Here is a 23,775-nt window from a genome sequence, read left to right as displayed (position 1 = left end):
GTTGGGGGTCGTGGTCTTTTTGTCCTTGTGCAGGAGGAATCACTCATGCATATCTGTCAGTGCTTCAGTGCTTCATATTCATGTTTCCTGTGAAATTGTCAACCATTGTCTCTGAAATGAAAATGACCAGATGAATCCCACTAACCTCTTCTTCAGCATCACGATGGTTTGCTTTGTGAATGTTAAATTCCCCCTAAAATAAAGAAAAATAACTGTGCACTCATTTTTATTCCTTACAGGTTACTACATGTTCGCTGAAGGTCAAGAGAGGCCACGCTCTTTTCATATACAACATAGTAGTAGTTGCTTTTCGACATTTTAATGAAGAATTGTTACATATTATATATTTAAACAGAAAATAATTTAACCAATAACCATTTGTCCACGGCTCTACACTGTTCTCGCTTGAAAGAATATTGTTTCTCAGTCTCAGATTGAATATATGACACAGAAACACGAGTAACTCAAGAAAGTCAGAAAGTCCCACGATCACAGTCAGTGTCAGTCAACATTGATTTACTTCACCACTTTGTGTGCTTTACTCTAAACCTGCACTCAGATCATGTATATTTCAGCAGCCGGACTGTAGCTGATATATCTTTCTACTCTATGTCATTTTCAACCCTTTGCACTTCTTGTTCTTGGCTTTTCCTTTATGTTGGTGATCTATTCCATCTATTATCATCTATTATCAGCGTCAGTCTGCAGTAGCTCAAAATAAGTTGCAGCTGCCCTAATGGTTTCATGCATGTTTTGCAGTTTGAATTAGTGACTTTCAGGGAGATTGAGTGTATGTTATATTATTTAAAATATCTGATATTAGAAAATAAGAAACAACAAACAAAGCTTTTTTTAAACACAGAGTTGAGAAGTCGAATGGAAATCAAGTCCATTCTGCTCAGTCATTCAATTCACTTTATTCAAACTCCGATTAAATATTAAATTATTATCTTACACTGTACATACCATACAAACACAGAACAGTAATGTGGATACCTAAACTCTCCTAAAATATTGACAGGCCCACTTTCCTGTCTGCTCATCTTGTGAATTCCTCTGCTGCAAGTTTGTCCGTCACAAACAGCTCAGGTGCCTCCTGCTCCGAGCCGAGGGCCCGAGGGGAGTGTGTGAAATTCTGTACGGTGTTGTGAAGGCGTTTGGGGCAGAGGTTACACGGTGGGGGGAGTTTGGCTGGTGAGGGGCAAAAGGTTGGTGCATCAGCCCTGAGGGTCCTGACAGACTGATGCATGGAGCTGAGTCGACAACATTGGACAACAACAAAAGGTGCAAAGGGTCCCGGTCTGTCTAGACGTTCAAAATAATCAATCTGGCACAGTTGGCTTGTTGGGGTCACCGCTACTTGACAGATATTTAGAAAGCTCATAAATGTGTGGCGGGAACCTAGAGGTCAATATTTGGAAAAAGGGAGGATTGTCACACACACACACACACAAGTGCAGTTTGAATTAGGGTCAGCCAGTCTCGCATGGAAAATCCAACACAGGAAAGTCGAGGCAGAGAAATAAAAAGATCTCATTGTCTAAACATCCAGGTCGGTCAGGTCTGTCCTTTAACTCACCCAGCATCACATTCCCACACATTATTTAGATTCATTTGTTTTTTCCACATCGTTTAAAAGCATTACAGTCGCCTTATATTCAATCAAGCTGCACCAAATTTCACACACTCATAGATATCACTTCCCTAAATATGCCAGATTATTGTTTATGAGGAACCATGAATACTTTTCTGAGAAATCAGTGAAATGTTGAAAAACGCAGTCACTTAAAGTGTTCGCGAAGGAAAACCAGCACGGAGGATTTTTTGCAGATGACCTTTCAATTCAGACGAAGCCAGGCAATCCATTGGTATACGTGAGTCCAAGCGTTTCCTTTATGCTCATCTGACTCATATGAAGACATCACAAGATCGTCTCCAGCTCTTTCAGAGTTAAAGAGTTTTCTGGATCTTCAGCTCCAGATGATTGGATCGAGGGTACCGTGTGACTTTTGGAGTCATTGTTCCCTTTGCTGGTTCTGACGTGCCTGGCAAAGACACCCGAGGTCTCGGTGTCACCTGGAACAAATCCAAGTTGGGTGGTTTGTGTTTGCAGCGAGGTGTGGCGTGGCGGCCTGACCCCTGACCCGCCACCAGCAGCTCCACCTGGTCCCACCGCACCTCCTGTGAAGGGAAGCGCTCTGGGATTGGCGGCAGACAAGCTGACACTGTGCGTGGTGGTGTGTGACATCATGCCGCCGTAGTAACAGCTGCCTCCACCGCCACTGCTGGTCATCCGCGTTTTCTGTTTGAGGTCCTGAGCGAGGCTGCGTCTCAGCCACGCCTTCTTTACCTCCGCCTGCACCTGAGAACAAGAGGAAGGAGACAAACAGAAGGTTACGTTTTACCACAGTAAGAAAATCTGAGTGTTTTTCACTCCAACTAAATATTAGCTTTAGTACATTACCTCCCCGTTGCAGAAACAGTAGATAAATGCAACAAAGAAGCCCTGGTAAGAGGAAATGGAGATGTTGTTAAAGAAGATGAACCTCCACCACAGTGTAGAAGATGGAGTATTTGGAGTATAGATAACTGCATTCTGTACCTAAGAGGATGAATATTCTGACCTGGGAGGAGTTGAAGAACATCTCATAATGCATCTGCACCTGCCACAGCAGCCCACTGACGTCAGTGTAGGGAAGAGCCATGAACACCATGTAGTGAACTCCGAACAACGGCATGAGCACTAATGTGGACTTGAGCAGCTTCCTGCCGATAAAGAGCAGAAATGATCATGTTCTGTCATTTGAAAAGTTTTTAGCCGTGTCTCAATTCAGGGTCTGCATCCTTTGGATATACAGGCTTGCTTACAAACAAACATATCAACCAACCAACAGACAAATGGATAGGGGTGAAGACAGAACCTCCCTGGCGAAGGTAATTACCGGTACTGCTGTCGAGGATCCAGTTTACCAGTGTTGGTTTCCCACAGTTTAGAGGCCAGAACTCGGATTATGTTGACAAATAAGAGGAAATTCACCTGCGGGGACAGAGATGACAAACTAAATCTCAAATATCCTTTAACAGTATTTAATCATTCAGCGGTTTTCCTTACAACAATGGCTGCCAGAATGGGAACTTGGTAGATCCACTTCAGGTTTCCGGCACTGTTGTCCCAACATCTGAAAGCAGATGGTCAAAGAGTTTGTGAGTTTGTGACGCAGATGTAAACACGAGACACCTGAATGCATCACGTGACTCACTGCGTGTCGGCCAGCGAAGCTCGTGCACTGACCCAAATGGACACAAACACAGCTGGAACACCTGGATGTGTGCAGAGGGGGGGAAAAGATGAATCTGCAGTGTGACGATTCACCATTAGCTTCATATGTGACGACGGAGCGACCTGCTTACCCCAGCCGATGATGGTGAGGGCCCACAGGTAGTTCTTGTCGGAGAGGAAGGCCATGAAGATGAGGCTGTGTAGGTACAACCCCTCCACCAGGATCCAGTAGTGATTGGACGCCAGGAAATACAGGAAGAGAGTGACAGCGACTTTACAACCGGCCTGTAGACAAAGGACGGAAGATAAACAGAGTCAAACAGACCATAATATGCTAATAAACTAATATATACTGTCAGAAAATCTATGGATAAATGGACATGGATATAAAAAAGCATATGTTTTACCATATTTGGCTTCTGTGCAGTGAACTCAGGCTCAGCCCTGCTGTCATCAGAGATGGAGTAGAGCACCGCGTCCTTCACGAAAATGCTGACTGCTCGACATATGAAGGAGGTGAAGAGGTGGATGTGGATGTAATTGCGTGTGCAGTGGAGGCGCCTGGAAGTGTGTGTGTGTGTGTGTGTGTGTGTGTGTGTGTGTGTGTGTGTGTGTGTGTGTGTGTGTGTGTGTGTGTGTGTGTGTGTGTGTGTGTGTGAGAGAGAGAGAGAGAGAAGTTAGATTGGGAAATGATTGATGTTTTATCATGAAACAAACCAAATTAAATCTTAATTCTTAATTGGATTGAATTCAATATAAACAAACGCTCGTTTTTGTGGACAAAGCTGTAGATTCTTTTTGAAAACAGAGGCAGCTAACGATGGATTCTAATTATTTTAAGATTCTTACTTGAAGTAGCAGAGGATGGAGACGGCCACCATCAGCGATGCGAGAGAAACCGAGTACCCGACGGTGTACATGAGGTGGAGTCTCTCAAACACCTTCTGAAACAAGACAAAAAAACACTGAGAGACGCAACGGCATAGAAATAAGGGTCTGATCAGCTGTGTATAGTTTCTGTGCAAACATCAATATAATTTACAGGATTCAGACTCTTTATTACAGTCAGAACAACAACCTGTGGGCGGCAGATTATTTTTAAGTACAGTCTCTCCACCTCCACAGAGAAAACAGTGGTGTGGAAAAGAATTGTGCAGATTGGAACATCTAATGTCTGCCAACACCCATTCAGCCAATAACCAGATCACATGCAGTCTATATACACATCTGGACACATGCACACACCTCTTCTTGTCTCCTGTGGTTGGAGCTCAGGTATGTGGTGCACTCTGTGTAGTTAGCCCACGTGCGGTTGATGCTGGACACCTGCTCCCAGTTTCCCGATGCATCACACTGGCGGTAGGCTCGTCCTGGGACACAGGGACATTGTAAACTTCAGTGATCGTCCTCCTTACATGTCAGTTCATCATGGGGACCGTGGAGCTCTCCTACCTCCGTGGTTGAAGTCGTAGATGTACTCCGGACACAGCACTGAGACCAGCTGACCCTCCCTGCTCCGCGGCCAGCAGATGATGCCGTCCCACTCTGGGATGCAGTCGCCCTCTTCACAAATAAAACGAAGCAGATGTACATTCACTGTATGTTTGTCAAACATATTGATAGATTTATACATCTACAACTCAATAGTTGTACAACTCAATAGTTGTAGATGAAGTCAAATGTCTAGAGCTGGTTGTCACTTGTACTCTCGGCCTCTGCAGAAGGAATCAGCTAAATTCATGTTTCCCTGTGATGGTTCAAGGTTTAAGAACTTTATTGCTGTTGTTTAAACCCAAGAAAAAACAGCAATATCTAATGAACAGAGATTTAGATTAAAGTTTAATCTGCAAAATCTTTCAGAAAAATATGCACAATAACCACGGAGGGGTAACATGGAGGGGGAAGCGATTGTGGGATTTAATTGTGTATGTGTCCCTAATCTGCAAATGGAGGAAGGATGCATGATTGTGACATCACTATATTCGTCCCAATCCTTCATCCTATTTTATTACAGTTATATTAAATTATATAGTATTAAATTTAAGTTTCTGTTCTGCTTATCTGAAAGTACGCTGTTGTCTCACTGGACCATTACGGTGCCTCTCTTCTGTTGGACTGTCGGGCTCCATCCTATTTAATTTCTTTTCACATCAACCGTTGAATCCGTGGAAACGCTGTCATCAGCCTCCACGTCACAGACTCAGTTTAAAATGTCCTGCTATTGTCTGCACCTGCATTCAACTCTTCTGTGATCTCAGTGATACTGGGCAGCAGGATATTGGATGGGTGTTATATCTGATGTAAATAAATCAGCAGGTCCTGTATTGGGACATGCACTCCCTGACCTCTCTGAGTACGGTTAGTAAATCCTTTCCTGCTAAATAGGGAGAGCTTCTAAATATGGAGTGAAGGTTTAAATCTGATATTACAGAAAGATTTCGGACGAATGCAATGATCCCTAACAGCACATTTACCTCTGACCTGGGCCATCTGCGCCTGGATGCTCCTTTCACACCTGGCGTGAGCACCAATCAGAACGTAGATCTGCTCGTCTCGCGTGATGCCATCATCTGAGTCGATCTGTAAAAGAGAGAAAGAGCTGAACCAAACCTCGAGAGACAAATTTCTGGAGTTACAAAATAGACAAGACACAAATAAAGCCATTGGCGACACGATCCTTTTAGAAAGGCCTCATTTACTCAAGCAGACATTTTGCTATAATGCATCTTCAGCAGTTTGATCAAGCGGTTTGTTATTTGTCCAAGACTCACGACAAACTCAGCACTTTTATTCATCTTTGAAGCTGCCCACATTTCCGAATAAAAATCTCTCTGAAGTCTTTTTCCAACCGGGGCCGATCTATCAACCACAAACGCTCCCGAGGATCCGATGTGCTGCCTCCAGGTGTCGTGAAATAGTTGTGTGAGGGTGCGGTATGTGATGATCCCCCGTCAAACCCTTCTTCTGCCTTCGGCCACATGGGGGCCTTGTCCTCGGGACCTCGGCCACGCCGGTGAGAAGTAGCCCACACAAGGGGCTTTGTGCTCCGGGGTACATTTCACAACAGAGCAGCAAAACTAGCAGTGAGTCAACCAGAGGACTCACATGAGAACGCTTCGCCAGAAGAGAGGTAGAGAGAGAGAGAGAGAGAGAGAGAGAGAGAGAGAGAGAGAGAGAGAGAGAGAGAGAGAGCGCTCAAAGTGCTATCGGTAGAAAAGTGAATAATATTTGAACTTTGTCTGGTGTTAGAGTATTTTTAAATAGTGGAATTGGCACAATAAAGTATCTGAGAATATCACTTCCTCTCACCGCCGTCGTTCTCACCAGCTAAACAGCTCTGGTTAAACAGACTAGAATCCAAGTGGAACAATCAATGGACATGTGATAACTAACATTCTTTGCACGGGCCAGTAAAATAAACTGTGAATGGGTGTAAAGTGTTTTCGGTATTGTCTGAGCTCCTATCATCTCCTACAGGGATTTGTTTGGGGAAGAGACTCTCAGCCAAAGTCCACACACACACGTTGAGCCGCTCAGGCCACTTGTCGTATAGTGAACGACAATTATTACAGTTCATATGTGTGTGTGTGTTTCTGGATTCAGGGTTTTAAAAATCACATATTCCAGTTTCCAACTTGACATGCAGCATAATTCAATACCCGGAGGTCAATTCCAAAGTGATTTACTTTTCTTTGTTGCAAGTTTTTCTGCTGACGGACAGGGAGTGTTAGCAAAACAATTAGTCTTTGGACGTCCCCCTCGCCTTTGTGTCGTAATTGAATTTATCCTCTCAGGCCCCTGCTTCATGCAAAGTGATTTTCAGGCTGACTGAGCAGGAGGTTGTAAGTCTGCCGGACGTCGACACTCGGGATCGACCCGGGGGAAGATGAAGAGAAGAGGCTCGGAGGTGACGGCGGCTGAAGCGAGTGGCGGGTAGGTGGGTGGGTGAAAGGTCGAAGGGACCAGAGCGGATGGAGGTTTGTGAGGTAAACCAGACGACAGGTGATTTGTTCTCACCACTGCTGCAGTGTGTTGCTGTGGATGTATCTTGGGTTAAATCAGGTTTTGGGGTTTCGTCTCGTGTCCTGAATGAAAACAAATCCTCATACATTCTCCTCTTTGTGTGTATATTTTGTTTCTGCAAAGCCCTAATGATTGCATTGGTTTTTCAATCACCTGGAACAGATACTTCACTTGTTTCTGATAATGCATTGACTCTGGATGTTGAGTCTGTTTAACATCTTATTTGACTTTGTTTTACATTTGGAAATAAACTATGAATAGTGGGGTCCGCAAAAACAGAAATATCCCACTGATAATGCTGCACTTTAGGCCAAATATAGAAAATGTCATGTATCTTTGACTCTTTGAGCGTTTGAATTATAGACATATTAGCTGTAAAAAAGTAAAGTCATCTCATTTGTTGAAGAAGTACAAACAGCAAGTAGAAGTTACACCGTCGATTGCTGGTGAATGTGGTGAGTGTTTCCCGAAGCACAAGATAAATCCATGTTCAAAATTCAGACGCTCAAAGAAAGTCACAGATACATGACATTTTTTATATGTGACCCAAAGTGCAGCAGCATGTGGGTGTTACTTCTGACGCGCTGTCATAATAAAGTGTGTGATATGATGCTACGGTGTGAAAAGATTTCATTTAGAACATAAAATACATAATTTTTAATAAGAGAAGGGGTATTTACTTGCTGCTGTGTTCATTTATCCTCATGACATCCCACAAATATTTAAAGATTATTAAACATAACACAAATCTGCGCTGAAATGTTTCCACAAATGAAAAAAACATTAAAACTATGAGGTGTTGCAAATATTTGTGCTTATTTTGAGAGACTAAAAGTAAAAACAAAGCAAAAAACAACTGTTTTACCAATAGAGTGACAAAAATTTTGTTTAAACAAAGAACAAATGCATCTACGAAGGGAAAATAATACCTATTTAATCTATTCAATCAATGAAGTGGTCATAAACTCAATCTAAATATTGAGGATAAGTCGAGTACACTCACCAGAGCAGCCGCGGTTATTACACAGTGGAAAAGAGCGAGGGCACCGATTCCCTGTGCACACAACATGATGTCTTTTCTCCAACAGAGCTGAAGTTCACTTTCCACGCTCACTCAGATCATTTTCTCCTCCTCAGGCTGCGTTGAAGGAACTTGCTTCCCAGAGTTAAAGACTCTTCTTCTGCCCCAGTGCCTCATCAGAGCTCATTCTTAAGCTTTAAGCTCTGGTGACCTCCAGTTTCAAAGATGTCTCATTTTCTTCAGTCCTCTCCTTGAGGCTCAGTGGACTGATCAGGTTTGAATAACCATGGGGCTGAAAGTGTGTGGTCTGAGGAAGAGGAGCGCCGTGACAGAAACCTCCTCCTCCTCCTGCACTTCTTTGGACTGGTGTCTGTTGGAGATGGGTTGGTCTTGATTGGCTGAAGCCTCCACCTCTCTTAACCCTTTGTGCTCCTCTGCTGTGGTCATCTGTCTCCGTCTGATCTCCTCTAAACCGGTTTGTCTCAGACATTATTGATCCTACAATCAAATGTGTTCTCCAGTGTAGGTCCGTATACATGCAGCATGTCCCTGGCTTTTGAATTAATGTGTCAGATGTACCATCATCACACATAGACGCAGACTTGATATATAATCCTAAACTTCCTGAAGGTACTGAGCTCTTTAACCATTTATTGAGATTACAATAGGGGGGTGGTTGGATGAATGGATGATGAATAGGTGGATGATTATTCTGGATAATAAACCACATATTTTAACTCATTACTATGCGTAACATTACTGAACAAAATAAAATTAATAATGTAATTTAAGACCAATCCACTAAGTCAACAAAAAAATGTCACCAGTTCCCACAATGGGAAACAGTATGATGACTTGTGTTGCAGTTTATTTTTAAGAGCAGCTGTTAAACATTGGTACTATTATTTGCAGTTGATCCCCAATCTCAACCAGAAACACCCAGGGGTCCTCGGACGGATTTAAAGTTCCCATGGTTCAGGATTTGTTCGTTTACTTGTTGAATGCACCGAATGAGGAGGGAAGCATGAGAATCTGTTCATCCGAATGACTCAACTATAAACAGAAAATAAAACCAGCACCAGAGAAAATATTAACTTGAAGAGGAGCCAGAAAAGTGCTCGGAAATATATTACACGAAAGTAAGAGTCTGAAAATATCTGCCAGCTTAAATCTTTAGTTGTTGCTCGAGCTTGGTCTTTCTTTCAATTAGTAATATTTGCTTAATACTTAACAAAGATTAAAGACAAGATATACGATATTACTTCTTGATAATATTTAAAATAATATTATTTTGAGATGAAAAATAAAAGTAAACAAGGCAAACACATTAATAATAATCGTAATAATACACTATATTAAACTATACTATTTTTGAAGAAAGAAAGAAAGCTGTAAGTACTTTGTTACCTTGTAGATGATGATGATGATGATGATGATGACGATGATGATGATGATGACGATGATGTCATAACAGGATTATAACAGAGAGGAGTTGAACTTTTATTTTGAAAATCCAATCTGTGAGGTCACAGGAACCAGGAAGTGCCGGGTTCACAACAAGGACAGAGGCAGCAGCGTGTTTTTCACACTAAACACTGTAAGTGCACTTCCGCTTCTTCCATTCACTTACACAGTGTTTTTGAATTAACAGGCGTGTGTGTGTGTGTCTGTGTTGTGTGTCTGTGTGTGTTGTGTGTGTGTGTGTGTGTGTGTACAGGGCATGGTGGGGGCGGCGCTGCTGCGGGCTCTCCGGACCCCTCTCCCCCGGTCACTAGCGGCGGCCTCCTGCCGGTGCTCTGCCCCGGTGGACACCCTCCGGCCGCCGGCTCCTCGTGTGTTGTCTCCCCCGTGGTCCAGCTGCTCCGTGCGGCCGCTGCAGCTCTGCTCCGCGCTGTGTGCGGGACACAACAAGTGGTCCAAGGTGAAGCACATCAAGGGACCCAAGGATGAGGCGAGGGGGAGGATGTTCATGAAGTTCGGCATGATGATTAAAATCGCAGTGAAAGGTGAGGCTGCAGAGTGACTGTCCCATGTTTACAGTCCTGCCCTGGACCCGCAGCTAATCGGTCACTTCTTGTGGTTTCACCCACAGAAGGTGGATCAAACCCGGTCATGAATTTAAACTTGGCTCACATACTGGAGCAGTGCCGGACCAAGAACATGCCCAAAGCCTCCATAGACACAGCCATCAAGAGTGCGGTAGGTTGACAACACTGGCACGGTGAAATGAATGGTGACGTTTACCTCTGCCAAGGCCCAACAGTCTCCTTTAATACAATCAAGCTGCACCAGATTTCACACAATCATAAATATCAGTTCCATAAACACGTCTGGGTTTTTCCCCATCAAGATCTATGAATTATTCTCTTAGAAATCTTTAAAACATCTCATCTCACAACCTTAGTGGATCCATCTCCTGATCCTGATCTGCACCAACATTTAATGGGTTCTTCCCTGACCCATATTTCATCCCTCCACCAAGTTTCGATAGATAGATAGATAGATAGATAGATAGATAGATAGATACACACACACACAAAACAGTCAAACACAAGAGCATAAGAATATTAAAAGTTCAAAATGAGTCAAGATTAAGTTCACTGCACTGAGATGAAAGTCCAGCCACCAGAACTACTACAGAGATGTCACTGTAGTATGAGCTGATTGAAAGACATAAGTAACTGAGTATTAAAGCCAAATATAAATACAGATTTAAAGATAAATAACTGAACAAAATCTGTCCTGTAGTTTTTGTGTAATCTTGCTCACAAACAAACCAACCAACTAACGGGTGAAAACATAACCTCCTTGGCAGAGGTCATTAACTTTCAAAGTAAATTTCTGTCATACAAATGGCTCCAGTGCTCCATTCTCTCAGTCTCTGGAAAGATGAACACCATTCCTCTAAAAAGACTAAATTAATAATAATATGCTGCACAAGCCTCATTCATGTCCTCTCTCCTGGTTCTGCAGGAGAAATCCAAACCAGTGTCCCAGCAAATGTTTGAAGCTCGGGGGCCTGGTGGATGTCTGCTGCTCATCGAGGTCCTCACCGACAACAACACCCGCAGCCACCAGGAAGTTAAACGGCTGCTCAACAAGAACGGGTCAGGAATCGTACTATATGTCCCGGTACTGGAAGTTAGTTTCAGTGGGTGTTGTGTAAACAGCTGCTAAATAGCTGTGGATCGCACTGTGTAGTGTATTGTCCCTGCAAGATGCAGGAACATAGAAGTGAAAGTGATGATACATCATTAAATAAAATCATGCATTAGTATCATGCAATACATAATTATTGCTGAGCACTGTACAAGCTTGTGTCTCCTTCCAAAGCGTAATAACTAGTAACTACAGTTTATTCATTTCCTTCCAGATTCATTAAATTTATTTATAAATACATAAATCACAACCACCTGCATGTTACTGTACCTTACAAATACATTGAAAAGTAGAGAGTAAGCAAAAATACAACATACAGAATTGACATATCATAAAGGTTGATGTGATGTTACTGAAGGTGTAATTCTCTGCTTGTCCACAGTGGGATGCTGTCCGACGGGGTCCGCCACAACTTCACCAAGAGGGGGGTGGTGGGGGCGGCGGGCGACACCATCTCGGCGGAAAGAGCTCTGGAGCTGGCCATCGAGGCCGGAGCCGAAGACGTCCAGGAGACGGAGGATGAGGAGGAGCTGCCTCTCCTGAAGGTCAGAGAAGAAGAGACGTCTCCTCAGTGCAGACACACGAGGAGACAAAGATGCAAATAGCAGCAGCTGTGGTTGTGGAATTCAAATTTTAAATGAGCGTATGTGCCTGAACGTCCTCGGACCAGTGGTATTCAGTTAAGATTCAGAGAGCTCCAGATAGAGATCCTGTCACGGTCCTGAACATCCGACTGTCTGAATGTTAATTGGGAGTTTTTCAGTGTTTTCTGTTGCTTCTTACATTTTACAGACTAAAGCTGCATCCTGCTACAGTTTGACTCATAGTTTGATTTGCTCTCCCTCCAGTTCATTTGTGACACGACGGACCTGAGTAAGGTGCGAGCCTCGCTGGAGAAGCTGGGGATGCAGATCACGTCTTCTGGGATGGAGTTTCTTCCCAGCAACATGACGTCTCTGGACCAGGACCAGCTGGATGCTGCCTCATCACTAGTAGAGGCTCTGACTGACTATCCAGACGTAGTTAGAGTGTGGGACAATATCCAGGCTGTCAGCTGAGAACGACCCCCGGACACCGGGCTGGACACGGAGTAATGTGGAATGTTAATTTACACAAAGAAAGGTTTTGATAACCTTGTACATCTGTTGGTTCTGATACTGAAGCTTGTTCTGTCATTATAAGTTTTGCCCATTTTGAAATCATCTATATGGAAAAAATGAAAGAGGAAATAAACATACATTTATTCATAATTTGTGTCTGGTTTGTTTTTTGCCTTTCAAGAAAAAAGTTTGATTTCCTATTTAAAAAGTTTAAAGACTACAATTACTTTTTCCTCATTGACAAATCATGCAAAACTGTGTATTTATGTTAAGTTGATAAAGTATACAGACGACTGAAGGTCAGAGCTGAAGGACATTTTGAGCCAATGTCATCACAGGTCATTACCCCCTCATATTACTGTAGAGTCAATAAGATCCCACATTAACAGTGTGCATGCAGCATATTGAGCGGATACTATACATTCAGCTGATTTTATGATTTTTGCACATGTACGTCACAGCCTGAACTATATTTTAAATGTCCAGTACCGAAGCCAACTGCCCACGAGAATGTTGAAATGGTAATTTGATGTTAATGGGGAAGTCCTGTGCACCAGCTCTCAGCCCATTTGCTCTGTTTATCAATGCCCGTCATAGATTTTTCTGTCAGTTCCTCTCAGCTATAGTATGGCATCGATTGTTTCCCAGTGTTGGCGAATGTCGCGCCGCAACATGTGAGCTGCAGGCCAGTCCTCTGCCCCGTGTCAGAGCGGAGGGTTCAGCATCGACGTCTGCGTCCAACAGAGAAAACAGACGTGCATTTGTTTTGGGTAAATATGAAGCAAGAAAGAGGAGAGTGAAGGTTTTTTTGAACATACTCGTCCAAACTAAAGTGTTCAGGAGGATGGAAGTTTGAGTGATGGCTGCGCGCTGGTCAAGGTCGAGGAGGATCTGATATTCTGGTGTCAAATCAGGTGAGTTGTGTTTATGACTGGACTTAAAAACCTGAGAGTTGACAGACTGGTGAGAGCTCATCTTTCTGCTGCTGCCTCTTCTGTGCAGTTACACCTTGTGAGTGAAGTATTGAGACTATCCTGTGTTTGAGGACAGAGTGTTTTTGGGAGGGGCAGAGCTAGATGGGCATTCTGCGAAATCAGAGTAGAGAGGAATTGATCAAAGGGTGCAGTGAATATTTAACGTCCCTGAGTATAGTTCCCTTTTTTGCATCCAGGGAAAATTCAGAATGAAAAATGATAAGGCAATTTTTTTTTTGATTTTATGAGGGAGCGCAGGTTTTATTTATAGATTTATTGATTGAGAGCATAAGTCTGAATTGGGGAGAGTTGGGAAGACATGCAGCAGACAGACATGGTTTTAATTTATATAAAGTTTATCTCAACTAAACTTCCGTATATGGAGGTGAACTAGCAGGCGCCCAATATATGGAGGCTTACATTAGAAGTTACATGTAAGTTAATGAAAGGAATAAAGTCCAGTACAGCAAGAAAAGTACGTCACAAACACAATGGGAGTACGAGTTGTAGTGAGCAAATGTCTTCGTTGAAAATTAAAGGAATCAAAGTACCAAAGAGGTTGTTTTACATCTCTGTGGCCTAAGTATAAATAAATAATGGGATAACCTGTAATCCAGCAGAGCTCCATGTCTGAGTCAGACCTAATGAAGAGTGGGGGACCCGGCAGCAGGGGCCCCGAATGCTGCTCGCCTCCAACCCCCAGGGCGGAGCTGCTCAGCCCCTCCAAGGTCACAGAGAAGGTCACGCAGGTACGGGGGCCAGGAACCTCGCACAGGGCTCATGCAACAGTTTACTGTTTACTCATTCTTGACCAAATTTCCAGTGAGAGTCTGTGACATTAACGGCCTGTGATGCTTTAGAGGATTGTCAGGTTCATTTAAGATATCACACTTACTCACTTTTGATTTAAAGAGCCTTCCAGGAAGTTGGCAATAATGGAAAACTGCTGTAATTAACCTGCTGGTGGAAAAATCAGTAGGTTGTTTAGTGGCTGAATGTTTTTCTCATGGGTGTGAAAAGCAAATTTACATTTAGCCACAGTTCAATGTGAGACCTGCTGCTGCTGCTGCAGCCCCGAGGCTCAGCATTCTGCATCACTGCACCCGCAGGACGCTGATATGAAACAAACACAAAGGAAGTGTTTGCAATGACCCGCGACCTTGGTGCACGGGGTCACGTGTTGATCCCTGTCTGCGTGTCTGTTTATCTGACGGTCTTTCACAGCTACCTGTTTATGAAGCTGCGTGTTATATCAGCGACATTCATCAGGGCAGCAAGCATCACTTTGAAACTGGGCGAGAGAGAACATGAGGACTTTGGCAGCACATGAACTCAGTCGTGTGTCTGTGACGCCCGGTTTATCATTACAGCTCCAGGCCACCAGCATCCTGCCCTCAGTCAGCTCAGGCCGGGTTGATTACAGCACTCTGCTCCTTTACCTTTGCTGTAGTTTAAATTTTTTTGCAAACTTGAAATTTAATGCTATAGATACTAAGTGGATGCAAACTTTAGTCAAGTCAGAGATTCACCAATTACACAATGGTCAAGGATTTGTTGGACTTACAAGGTCGTAGAGCGCGCAGCCTCCACCAGCTCCATCAAAACAGTGCGTCTTCTAGAAAGGTCTGTTGGGTAGGATCAGAACCCTTTGGAGAATGTATTTGGTTTAGTGTCTTTTTCTTCAGAATATCTTGTTTTCTCAAATTGCAACTAATAGTTTCACATAAAATTTCCCCCTGAAAGACTGAAATTCTGTGTTTATAAGTGAGAATCATTTGCGTACTGCTGCATTCTTTATGCTCAGGTACTTTCTCTGGAGTCGGATGTACTTCCTGAATACAAACTCCAGGTGCCAGAGACAACATGGTTGATCTTGCTTCACTACAGCCCCTTCAAGGCGTTTTGGGACTGGATCATCCTCCTGCTGGTCCTCTACACGGCCGTCTTCACTCCTTACTCGGCCACCTTCCTCTTGGACGTGCACGGGGATTTACGTCAAAGGATCTGTGGCTACACGTGTAACCCTCTGAATGTGGCTGACCTCATGGTGGATGTGCTGTTTATTGTGGATATAGTCATCAACCTTCGCACGACGTACGTGGACAAGAACGACGAGGTGGTGACACAGCCGACCCGGATCGCCAAGCACTATATTAAAGGCTGGTTCCCCATTGATCTGTTTGCAGCGATCCCCTTTGACCTCCTCATATTCAGATCTGGCTCTGAGGAGGTAAGAACTTTGATTGTTCTCATTGTTTGAATTGATTCATACAATTATTTTGGCAGTGATGCTTAAATGTTTTCAACTCTGTCCGTTTGGTTGTGACCAAGATTACACAAAGACAACTGAACCGATTCTAATGAGACTTGCTTGAAGGAGGCAGAATGGGTCAGGGAAGAACTCATTACATTTTGGTGCAGTTTCAAATCAGGGGGCAGAGGTAACTACTGAATTCGCCAATGCCCAAAAATCCCCTTAATTTCAATCAAGCTTTACCAATTTCGTAGATATCAGATTTCTAAATGTACCTGATTTTTTTCAAGATCCATGGTTAAAAAAATAAATAATCCTGGATCCGCCCCCTGATCGGGATTAGTACCAAATGTTAATGGATTCTTCCCTGACCCAAACCGCATCCTTCCACCAATAAACTCTGTGGAGGTCCATCTCGCAGTTCTTCCGTAATCTTGCTTACAAACAAACCAACCAACAAACAAATGGTCAGAGGTAAAAACGTAGCCCCCTTGGCGGAAGTTAAGTTTTTTAAAGCTACTCTTCATTGAATGGTCATTTCCTTGCCTAACATCTCCTTCCCTGTTTTATCGGACACCAAAGATGGCCACCTTAACAAGCCTGCTGAAAACTGCTCGGCTGCTACGATTGGTCCGCGTGGCAAGAAAACTGGACCGATACTCGGAATACGGAGCTGCTGTCCTCTTCCTACTCATGTGCACCTTTGTACTCATCGCCCACTGGTTGGCCTGCATTTGGTACGCCATCGGCTTTGTGGAGAGGCCGTACACGGAGACCGGCTGGCTGGACAACCTGGCTGAACAACTGGGCAAGACGTACAACGACAGCGACTCCAGCTCTGGTCCGTCGGTCAAAGACAAATACGTCACCGCTCTGTACTTCACACTGAGCAGCTTGACGAGCGTCGGGTTCGGCAACGTTTCTCCAAACACCAACTCGGAGAAGATCTTCTCCATCTGCGTCATGGTGATCGGATGTGAGTTGAACAACACTATTAGGGACACTGTCAAAATTACTGGCCTGGGGATGGTTCACTTTATAAAACTACAAAACAGGATTTTTACTTATGCACCAAATTACAGACACTCATAAACATTAGTTACTGAAATATCCTGGGTCTTATTGTTCGATTGTGTGTGTCCTCTTCTGCCTCAGCTCTAATGTATGCCAGCATATTTGGGAACGTGTCTGCCATCATCCAGCGGCTGTATTCAGGTACAACCCGCTACCACACCCAGATGCTGCGAGTCAAAGAGTTCATCCGATTCCACCAAATCCCCGGTTGCCTGCGTCAGCGGCTGGAGGAGTACTTCCAGCACGCCTGGGCCTACACAAACGGCATCGACATGAACGCTGTAAGTAAAAACAGAGAAAGCTTGCATGTGGTTGTTCAGGGTTCAGGTTTTGCTTCTAATCGCTGATTATTCGATTGTTTTTTTCGTATATTCAGGTGTTGAAGGGGTTTCCAGAGTCTCTGCAGGCCGACATCTGTTTGCACCTGAACAGATCCCTGCTGCAGAACTGTAAGGCTTTCCGCGGAGGCAGTCAAGCCTGTCTGCGCGCCTTGGCCAAGAGGTTCAAGACAGTCCACGCTCCTCCAGGCGATACCCTGATCCACTACGGAGACATCCTGGACTCGGTCTTCTTCATCTCGCGTGGTTCGATCAAGATCATTAGGGATGATGTGGTGGTTGCCATATTAGGTAACATCTAATTACAAAGTAGCCCCTGAAAATCTCCTAAATCAAACTTTAAAGACAGCAGCTACTCGAATAAAAAGTGTTCATGCTCTTGCAGAAAGGAATGACATCTTTGGCGAGGCTATCCACCTGTATGACGATCCGGGGAAGTCCAACTCCGACGTGCACACCATCACCTACTGTGACCTGCACCGCATCCAGAGGGAAGACCTGCTGGAGGTGCTGGATATCTACCCCGGCTTTGCAGACAAGTTCTGGAGGAACCTGGAGATGACCTTTGACCTGAGAGACGTACGTTTTGTTAAGAAAACGATTAAGATCTTGGTATTTTGTATTTCACAGAATCGTGAGAATGTCTTTTTCCCCCCTGTGTTCATCAGGCTGATCAAGTGGCACCAATAATAACAACTGATGACTCTGGAGACGACTGTGGATATCACCACAAGCCAAGACACAAGCTCCACTCCCTGGACTGCAGAATCAGACCAGGTGAGATATGCAGTGACACGAGTTGAGTGTTTTTATATCGATCCTCTGATAAATTGCTGCATAGGTTGTACTGCAAAGAAGTAATACTGATGATCTGTGTAGACAAATACTGTAACTTGAGTTCTTGAAAATATTTTCTGTGAACAGATGGAATCGATCATGAGGATTCTTACCCCCTTCAGTCCTTCCGTCATCGTCACTCCCCCTCCCAGGGCCACTGGGACGACCGCTGCAGCTGTGGATCCCCGTGCTCCCAGTCCAGCGAGGACCTGGAGACGTCTCTTGCTCACGGTGCCAAAGTAGAGCTTTATCCTCCAGAAGATGCCGCGCGGGACTACTCCCCCTCTGTGGTGCAGCTGCGGCCCCCGAGTGGCACATCAGTGGGGAAGGAAGCAGTGGACAGAGGACCCCAAGGTGGGTGGACAACGTTCTGGATTGTCCTGGAAAGAGACACAAGATGTGAACGTTGTAAACACTTACTGCAACCGGCTGCTATGTTATTTTCCTCAGCTTCATCTTTGAATGTGCCGGCGATGTATCGTTACTGGCCTGACCGACAGTCACAACAGTTTTCTGGCCGCACGTGGCGATCGTCTTCTGTCCGGAACTCATACCATCCACCGCCTTTCACAGAAGAACGACCCAGTGAGCTGGAGTCTCGACTGGAACTTTTACATTCACAGCTCAACAGGTGAATTTTCTCCTTAATGTTAGACTCTGTTGATTTGAACCCCTTTATATCATCTTATTACATATTGTCTGACAATGTCACCTAGTACTGTATATTCTAAATGCAATATAGCCTGATATTTGAAACTCTAAGATTCATTAAAAGAGTATTTTCTCTGAAGCTTCTGGGTGTAAAGATTCTTTTGCCATCGTCTTCTCCAGACTGGAGACTCGCATGACGACCGACATCAACGTCATCCTCCAGCTTCTCCAGAGGCAGATGGCTCCCGTACCTCCAGCTTACAGCACTGTAACATCCAGTACCCTCCCCTCCAACTCACCCAGCCTGTATGGGACTGGGACACCAGTGGTGCACAGCATGTATCCCATCTCTCCCATACAGATGGACACACAGGTAAAGACTAACGCCACATCTACAACTAGAATGTCTCCATGTGAAACCACATTTAAATTCACTCCATTCAGATTTTTATTTGGATCTGCGCCAAATTGCATAAAGATTCATGAACTGTACTAATACTGTAAAACTCCCAGTCACTCTTCACTACAACATTTTATTCTTGGGCTTTTACTTAAAGGTACAGTGTGTAGGATTTAGTGACATCTAGTGGTGGAGTTGCATGTTGCAGCTAAATACCCCTCACCCCACCCTCCCCTTCTAAAGAGAAAGAGAACCTGTGGTAGACTTCAGTTGTCATAAAAACTCAAAAGAAGTCTAGTTTGTCCAGTCTGGGCTACTGTAAAAAAACATGGCCGCCTCCGTAGCGAGGACTCGCTCCTGATGTAAATATAGAGTATTTAAATATAAAGGGTCCATTCTAAGGTAAAGAAAACAACACTTTGTACAATTTAGATGAAACTCAGTAGTGAAAACATCACTAGGATTATTTTATATTCAGTTTCTGCCACTAGATCCCTTTTACCTAAAAGTTAAACATTCTCATGTCTTCTCTCCACAACTCGACTGACCTTACATTCACCCAGAGGTCCCAGGAGTCTCTGTCCAGCGGTATCCCCGTGACCGTGGCCTCGGACGACACCATGTTCATGACCGTCACCCCCGAAACTGAGACCCGTCCGGGGTTAACTGCGCAGCCGTCAGACAAATCCTCCCTCGTGGAGAACCCCCGGCTGTGTGGGAGCCTCCGCTGCCCGTCGCTGCCGGGGAACCTGGACATCAGCTCAGGACTGTCTGAGATCCAGAAACATCTGTCTGACCCGGTGCTGCCCGTCCTCTGAATGCCTGCAGTAAAAGAGACAGTGTGACCGAGAGAAAGTAGTAAAACACAGCTGCTTACAGATGTGAGGAAGAGTCCAATAATCTGCTATCAATACAGGACAGGAAGTAGTGTCCCGACGTCAGATAGTGGAGGCCTGCAAGGAATTCTGACTCACACAGGATAACACTCAGTCAGTGATGAGTACTACAGTTATCACACTTCCCACAAGACATCTGCTGATTTACAGTTTGTGCATGAGTCAGATCATCGTGGTTCCGTTTTGTGAAACCACTTCTGTTGTGGTTCAATTCTCTGTATTTTCTTCCTGTTGCTGATCAGGTCCGAGCCTCTATCACAGATTAGAGCCTGATAGACACTGAGTCCACAAATCCATCAGCAATATTGTTATTTACGAATAAAGGAAAAGTTTCCACCTTGAAAAAGCTCATCTGGTTCTCTCTAGATTTAGAAAAAAAACTAAATCAGAGCTAATACATCATACCTGGTTTGTTAAATTTCCAACAATGTCTAAATACTCATTTAAGAAAATCTGCTCACAATTCATGGGCTGATTTTCACATGAAACCATTTAGATGAGGATCCATTGAATGTGGAGAATAAACCAAGAAGCATTGGGACACTTGACAGTTTTCAAAAACAAATTTCTCAGATGCACAAACTATGGAATAGGATTTTTTTTCTTTCTAAATTACCGCAAACATATCTCTGACATTTCTGTACGACAACTTCTGGTTAGATAGCGGCAACATTCATTCAACCACTGCAACTGTTTCCATCTGGATCCAATGGGTGAAAATTAAACTATGAAGGAAATCATTGATGCATCATGAACACAGACGAAGTGTAAAAAAGTAGAAAAAAAAACTTTCCAATACCGATATATTGATGAAAAATTGGAAGGATTCATAACGTCATTAGTTATGATAAAGAAATGTCATTGAGGCCTGATATTTTCACCATAAACTTTATAATAAATAACTATAAATAAAAAGAAAACACAAATACAACCAAATAAATGTAAATGAGCATCTTTTCTTCTGAAATAAAAGTGTTCATATCAACATGAAGCCCTGAACCGACACGTCAGTGAAAGATTTTTATCGGCTAACAGATTTATCGACCCGGGCTCCACTCGTGTTTCCCACCAGATTCTCATTCCACTGTCACAACAGCACTGACATTGATTGACAGCGCTCGTGATCTAATGTCAGTTTCCACGCAGTTACCGACTCTTTTCTCTGCAACTTCAGCGTTCTACACTTTTTCAATCTATCATTTCTAACTGTACATTTGTGCGATATAAAATTGTACAAGTGTGTTAATGAGTCACTGAGTTCATATTGTCTACATATAAAAAAACTGTGATGGGGAGGGGGGGGCTGTTTGTTTCTGTTTATAATTAGGTTAGGTTAATAAAGTTAATGTTGCAGAAATGACAGATTAGGGTCTTTTAATACCATTAAACTGTTATGTAGTGGTTTTCAGTGGAATAAAACACATTTATATAAATCACAAAACGAATGAACATGAATGAATATTGAGGCCAAACAACAAAAGAAGTTTCACAACGTAGCAACGTGTAACTGTCTGTCTGTTGATAAGACGACCTGCTGAGAGACGGAAGGGAATTGAACCTTGTGACACTTTGTTTTGTGTCTCGGTGCTCGTTCCAGTTTTCTGATGCAGTGCGATCGTTGTGTAACAAGGTCAAGCAGTGGGATCAGCTGCTTTCACACAAGCAATGAAGTCCGGATATTTTCCAGATATCTTCCTGAAATCTACCAGAGGGGTTCGCATGGGACAACACAAATGCTCATTTTCCGGAGTTCGTGTCTGAAAGCAGCTATTGTAAAAAACTTTACACACATCATCTGCATCAACTTGGCACCGACACAATCCTGTTGCTTTGTCCTTTGTCCTGTGAACATGGCTGAGAACGCTTTTGCCCACTGTACATTATTGATCTCTCCCTCGGCCGTATAGGCCAGCATAGGGTCCTCGATGGCCCCCGGCATCTGCTGGATGTCCCAGATTAGAGCCTGGTGGTCATCCGCTACACGGAGATGAGGGGAAGAGGTTTGATTTGAATCGATTTATCTTGTTTGGACAGGAAGAAAATCATGTTACTAAACACCACATGCTACTGGCCTGATTCTGCTTGGTAACCGTTTTACACCAGGTTTATTTCATCCAGCAGGACAGAAAAACATCCAGACAAGATGAGAGGAAACACAGAAACACAGTTACTAGTATTGTACCACAGGAGCAATGCACTGACTGCAAGCTAATTGAATTTCACACAGTATTGTGTGTGTGACTGTGTTGTTTAGTTGCTTTGGTCAAACGTATCTCGGGGGAATGAGATTAACTTCAAAAGCATCAAGAGATTCTGTAGCAGACATCAAAGCTTCTTCTCTCTAGTTCCGGCTCATTTGTACTTTCCAGCTTTGATGACGACAAGCGTGTGTTTACTGGCACAAGGTAGAGACGAGTTCACACGTGTGGCAGAAGAAGTACGTCCCCTTGTGGCCAATGTCAGCGGCTGCAGAAATCAAACTTATAATAATGTATAATAATATAGATAATGTCTCTGCTCTCCTCCTGCAACAGCCCCTCGACTTCTGGACTGAAAACAAACTGGAGAGAACGACAAAACACAACATGAATATCGGCAGTTACACAATACATGTGCATGTACCAACATACATTGAACGCATGTGGACACATCTGGTACCTGCCTGGCTGTAGCCTCAAAGCATCATGGGTAGGGCTGGGCAAAAACACAATACCAGTAATTATCACAATATAATAATTATCTATAGCAACATAACAAAGGATCACTATATTGATATATTGCCTGTAGATTGTTTGTTATTGTCTGCCCATAAAGAAGAGTTTAAAAAAACAACCTTCTCTCAGTAGCAGAAATCGTTTAACATATTACATAATATATATATATATAGTATAATATGTGTCAATTTTCCTGTAATGTCTAGGAAGTTTCAACACACATTTGTTTTTTCCAGCTGCAACAACAACAGTTTGCAAATTTACATCAACATTTACATCACCTCCGAGAACACCATGATTTTTGTATGTAATGATATTTAGTACTGACATTCATGGTCCCAGATGATAAATCAAAAGGCAGTTGTGGCTTTTAGTGAAATGTCTTAAAAACAAACATAAATATTATTGGTTTTCACTTCAAACTTAAAATATCTGTCAAGTTTTTGATTAGATTTATTTAGCACAGATCAAACAAATACATGGAAAAATGAAAATATAATAATGTACCGTGCAGGGGGGAGGTGGGGCTTATTTTAAAAGCCTTGACCTAAATATTGTATAAAACAAAGTTGACATGCAGAAAATAATGTGACTACTTGAGACACATTAAAAACAGCAACGCCATCATCAATCCACAAGTCAACTGACAGAAGCCACAGACTCAGAGTGGACAGCATCATCCACCATCTGGACCTGTTGTGAACTTCACTGCTTTGTTTAATTAAGTATTTAAAAACCTTTTCTTTGTGCTTCACTGACGCCGCTGATCTGCCGCCACCTCAGAGGAGATCAGCTGATGGTGCAGAGTCAACACAGAAAACACTGGTTTGGATAACAACCATTAAACCCATCATTACCCCTGTGAATCCCCTGTAACCTGTGGGTCTGCTCGTTTTCATAAGTGCTTTTGCAAAACAGCTACCGACACATTTGACTGATGCATCAACACAAACGTGTGCAGCAGCTTCCAAAGACGTTTCCCACTTTCATCGAGGCAACAAGTCGCAGGAATCGGCAGCACAACAACCTCATCGAAAGGTAGAGTGTTCACCAA

General features: G+C 43.4%; 3 protein-coding genes across 4 annotated transcripts; 2 read left to right on the top strand and 1 right to left on the bottom strand.

The window, feature by feature from the left end:
• Positions 1 to 931: 931 nt before the first annotated feature.
• Positions 932 to 8,398, bottom strand: pth3r (parathyroid hormone 3 receptor). The gene is made up of 13 exons (XM_035144847.2): positions 8,307 to 8,398; positions 5,755 to 5,860; positions 4,733 to 4,843; positions 4,526 to 4,650; positions 4,130 to 4,224; positions 3,688 to 3,841; positions 3,412 to 3,565; positions 3,261 to 3,321; positions 3,113 to 3,179; positions 2,943 to 3,037; positions 2,625 to 2,766; positions 2,465 to 2,506; positions 932 to 2,362 (listed from the first exon to the last, which is right to left on the bottom strand). Exons 1-13 carry the CDS (start codon positions 8,370 to 8,372, stop codon positions 1,922 to 1,924), a joined length of 1,659 nt encoding a protein of 552 aa, XP_035000738.1. The 5' UTR covers positions 8,373 to 8,398; the 3' UTR covers positions 932 to 1,921.
• A 1,443-nt stretch (positions 8,399 to 9,841) lies between these two features.
• Positions 9,842 to 12,733, top strand: LOC118100945 (translational activator of cytochrome c oxidase 1). The gene is made up of 6 exons (XM_035146496.2): positions 9,842 to 9,921; positions 10,042 to 10,330; positions 10,417 to 10,523; positions 11,298 to 11,431; positions 11,866 to 12,028; positions 12,332 to 12,733. Exons 2-6 carry the CDS (start codon positions 10,045 to 10,047, stop codon positions 12,539 to 12,541), a joined length of 900 nt encoding a protein of 299 aa, XP_035002387.2. The 5' UTR covers positions 9,842 to 9,921; positions 10,042 to 10,044; the 3' UTR covers positions 12,542 to 12,733.
• Positions 12,734 to 13,255: 522 nt separating this feature from the next.
• kcnh6b (potassium voltage-gated channel, subfamily H (eag-related), member 6b) lies at positions 13,256 to 20,353 on the top strand. Of its 2 annotated transcripts, none has more exons than XM_035146495.2 (12): positions 13,256 to 13,497; positions 14,178 to 14,306; positions 15,362 to 15,787; positions 16,394 to 16,787; positions 16,967 to 17,166; positions 17,262 to 17,514; positions 17,609 to 17,802; positions 17,892 to 18,000; positions 18,148 to 18,414; positions 18,511 to 18,691; positions 18,892 to 19,084; positions 19,675 to 20,353. In XM_035146495.2, the coding sequence occupies exons 2-12, from the start codon at positions 14,184 to 14,186 to the stop codon at positions 19,927 to 19,929; spliced, it is 2,595 nt and encodes an 864-aa protein (XP_035002386.2). In that variant the 5' UTR covers positions 13,256 to 13,497; positions 14,178 to 14,183; the 3' UTR covers positions 19,930 to 20,353. The 2 variants fall into 2 exon arrangements, with proteins under 2 accessions (XP_035002386.2, XP_047194366.1); XM_047338410.1 differs by having other exon boundaries at positions 14,175 to 14,306.
• Positions 20,354 to 23,775: the final 3,422 nt, after the last annotated feature.

This window comes from Hippoglossus stenolepis, chromosome 21, assembly GCF_022539355.2.
Source record: "Hippoglossus stenolepis isolate QCI-W04-F060 chromosome 21, HSTE1.2, whole genome shotgun sequence".
Classification (NCBI taxonomy): domain Eukaryota; kingdom Metazoa; phylum Chordata; class Actinopteri; order Pleuronectiformes; family Pleuronectidae; genus Hippoglossus; species Hippoglossus stenolepis.
Note: the sequence above shows the minus strand (reverse complement) of the source record. Positions and strands in the feature narration are given on the sequence as shown.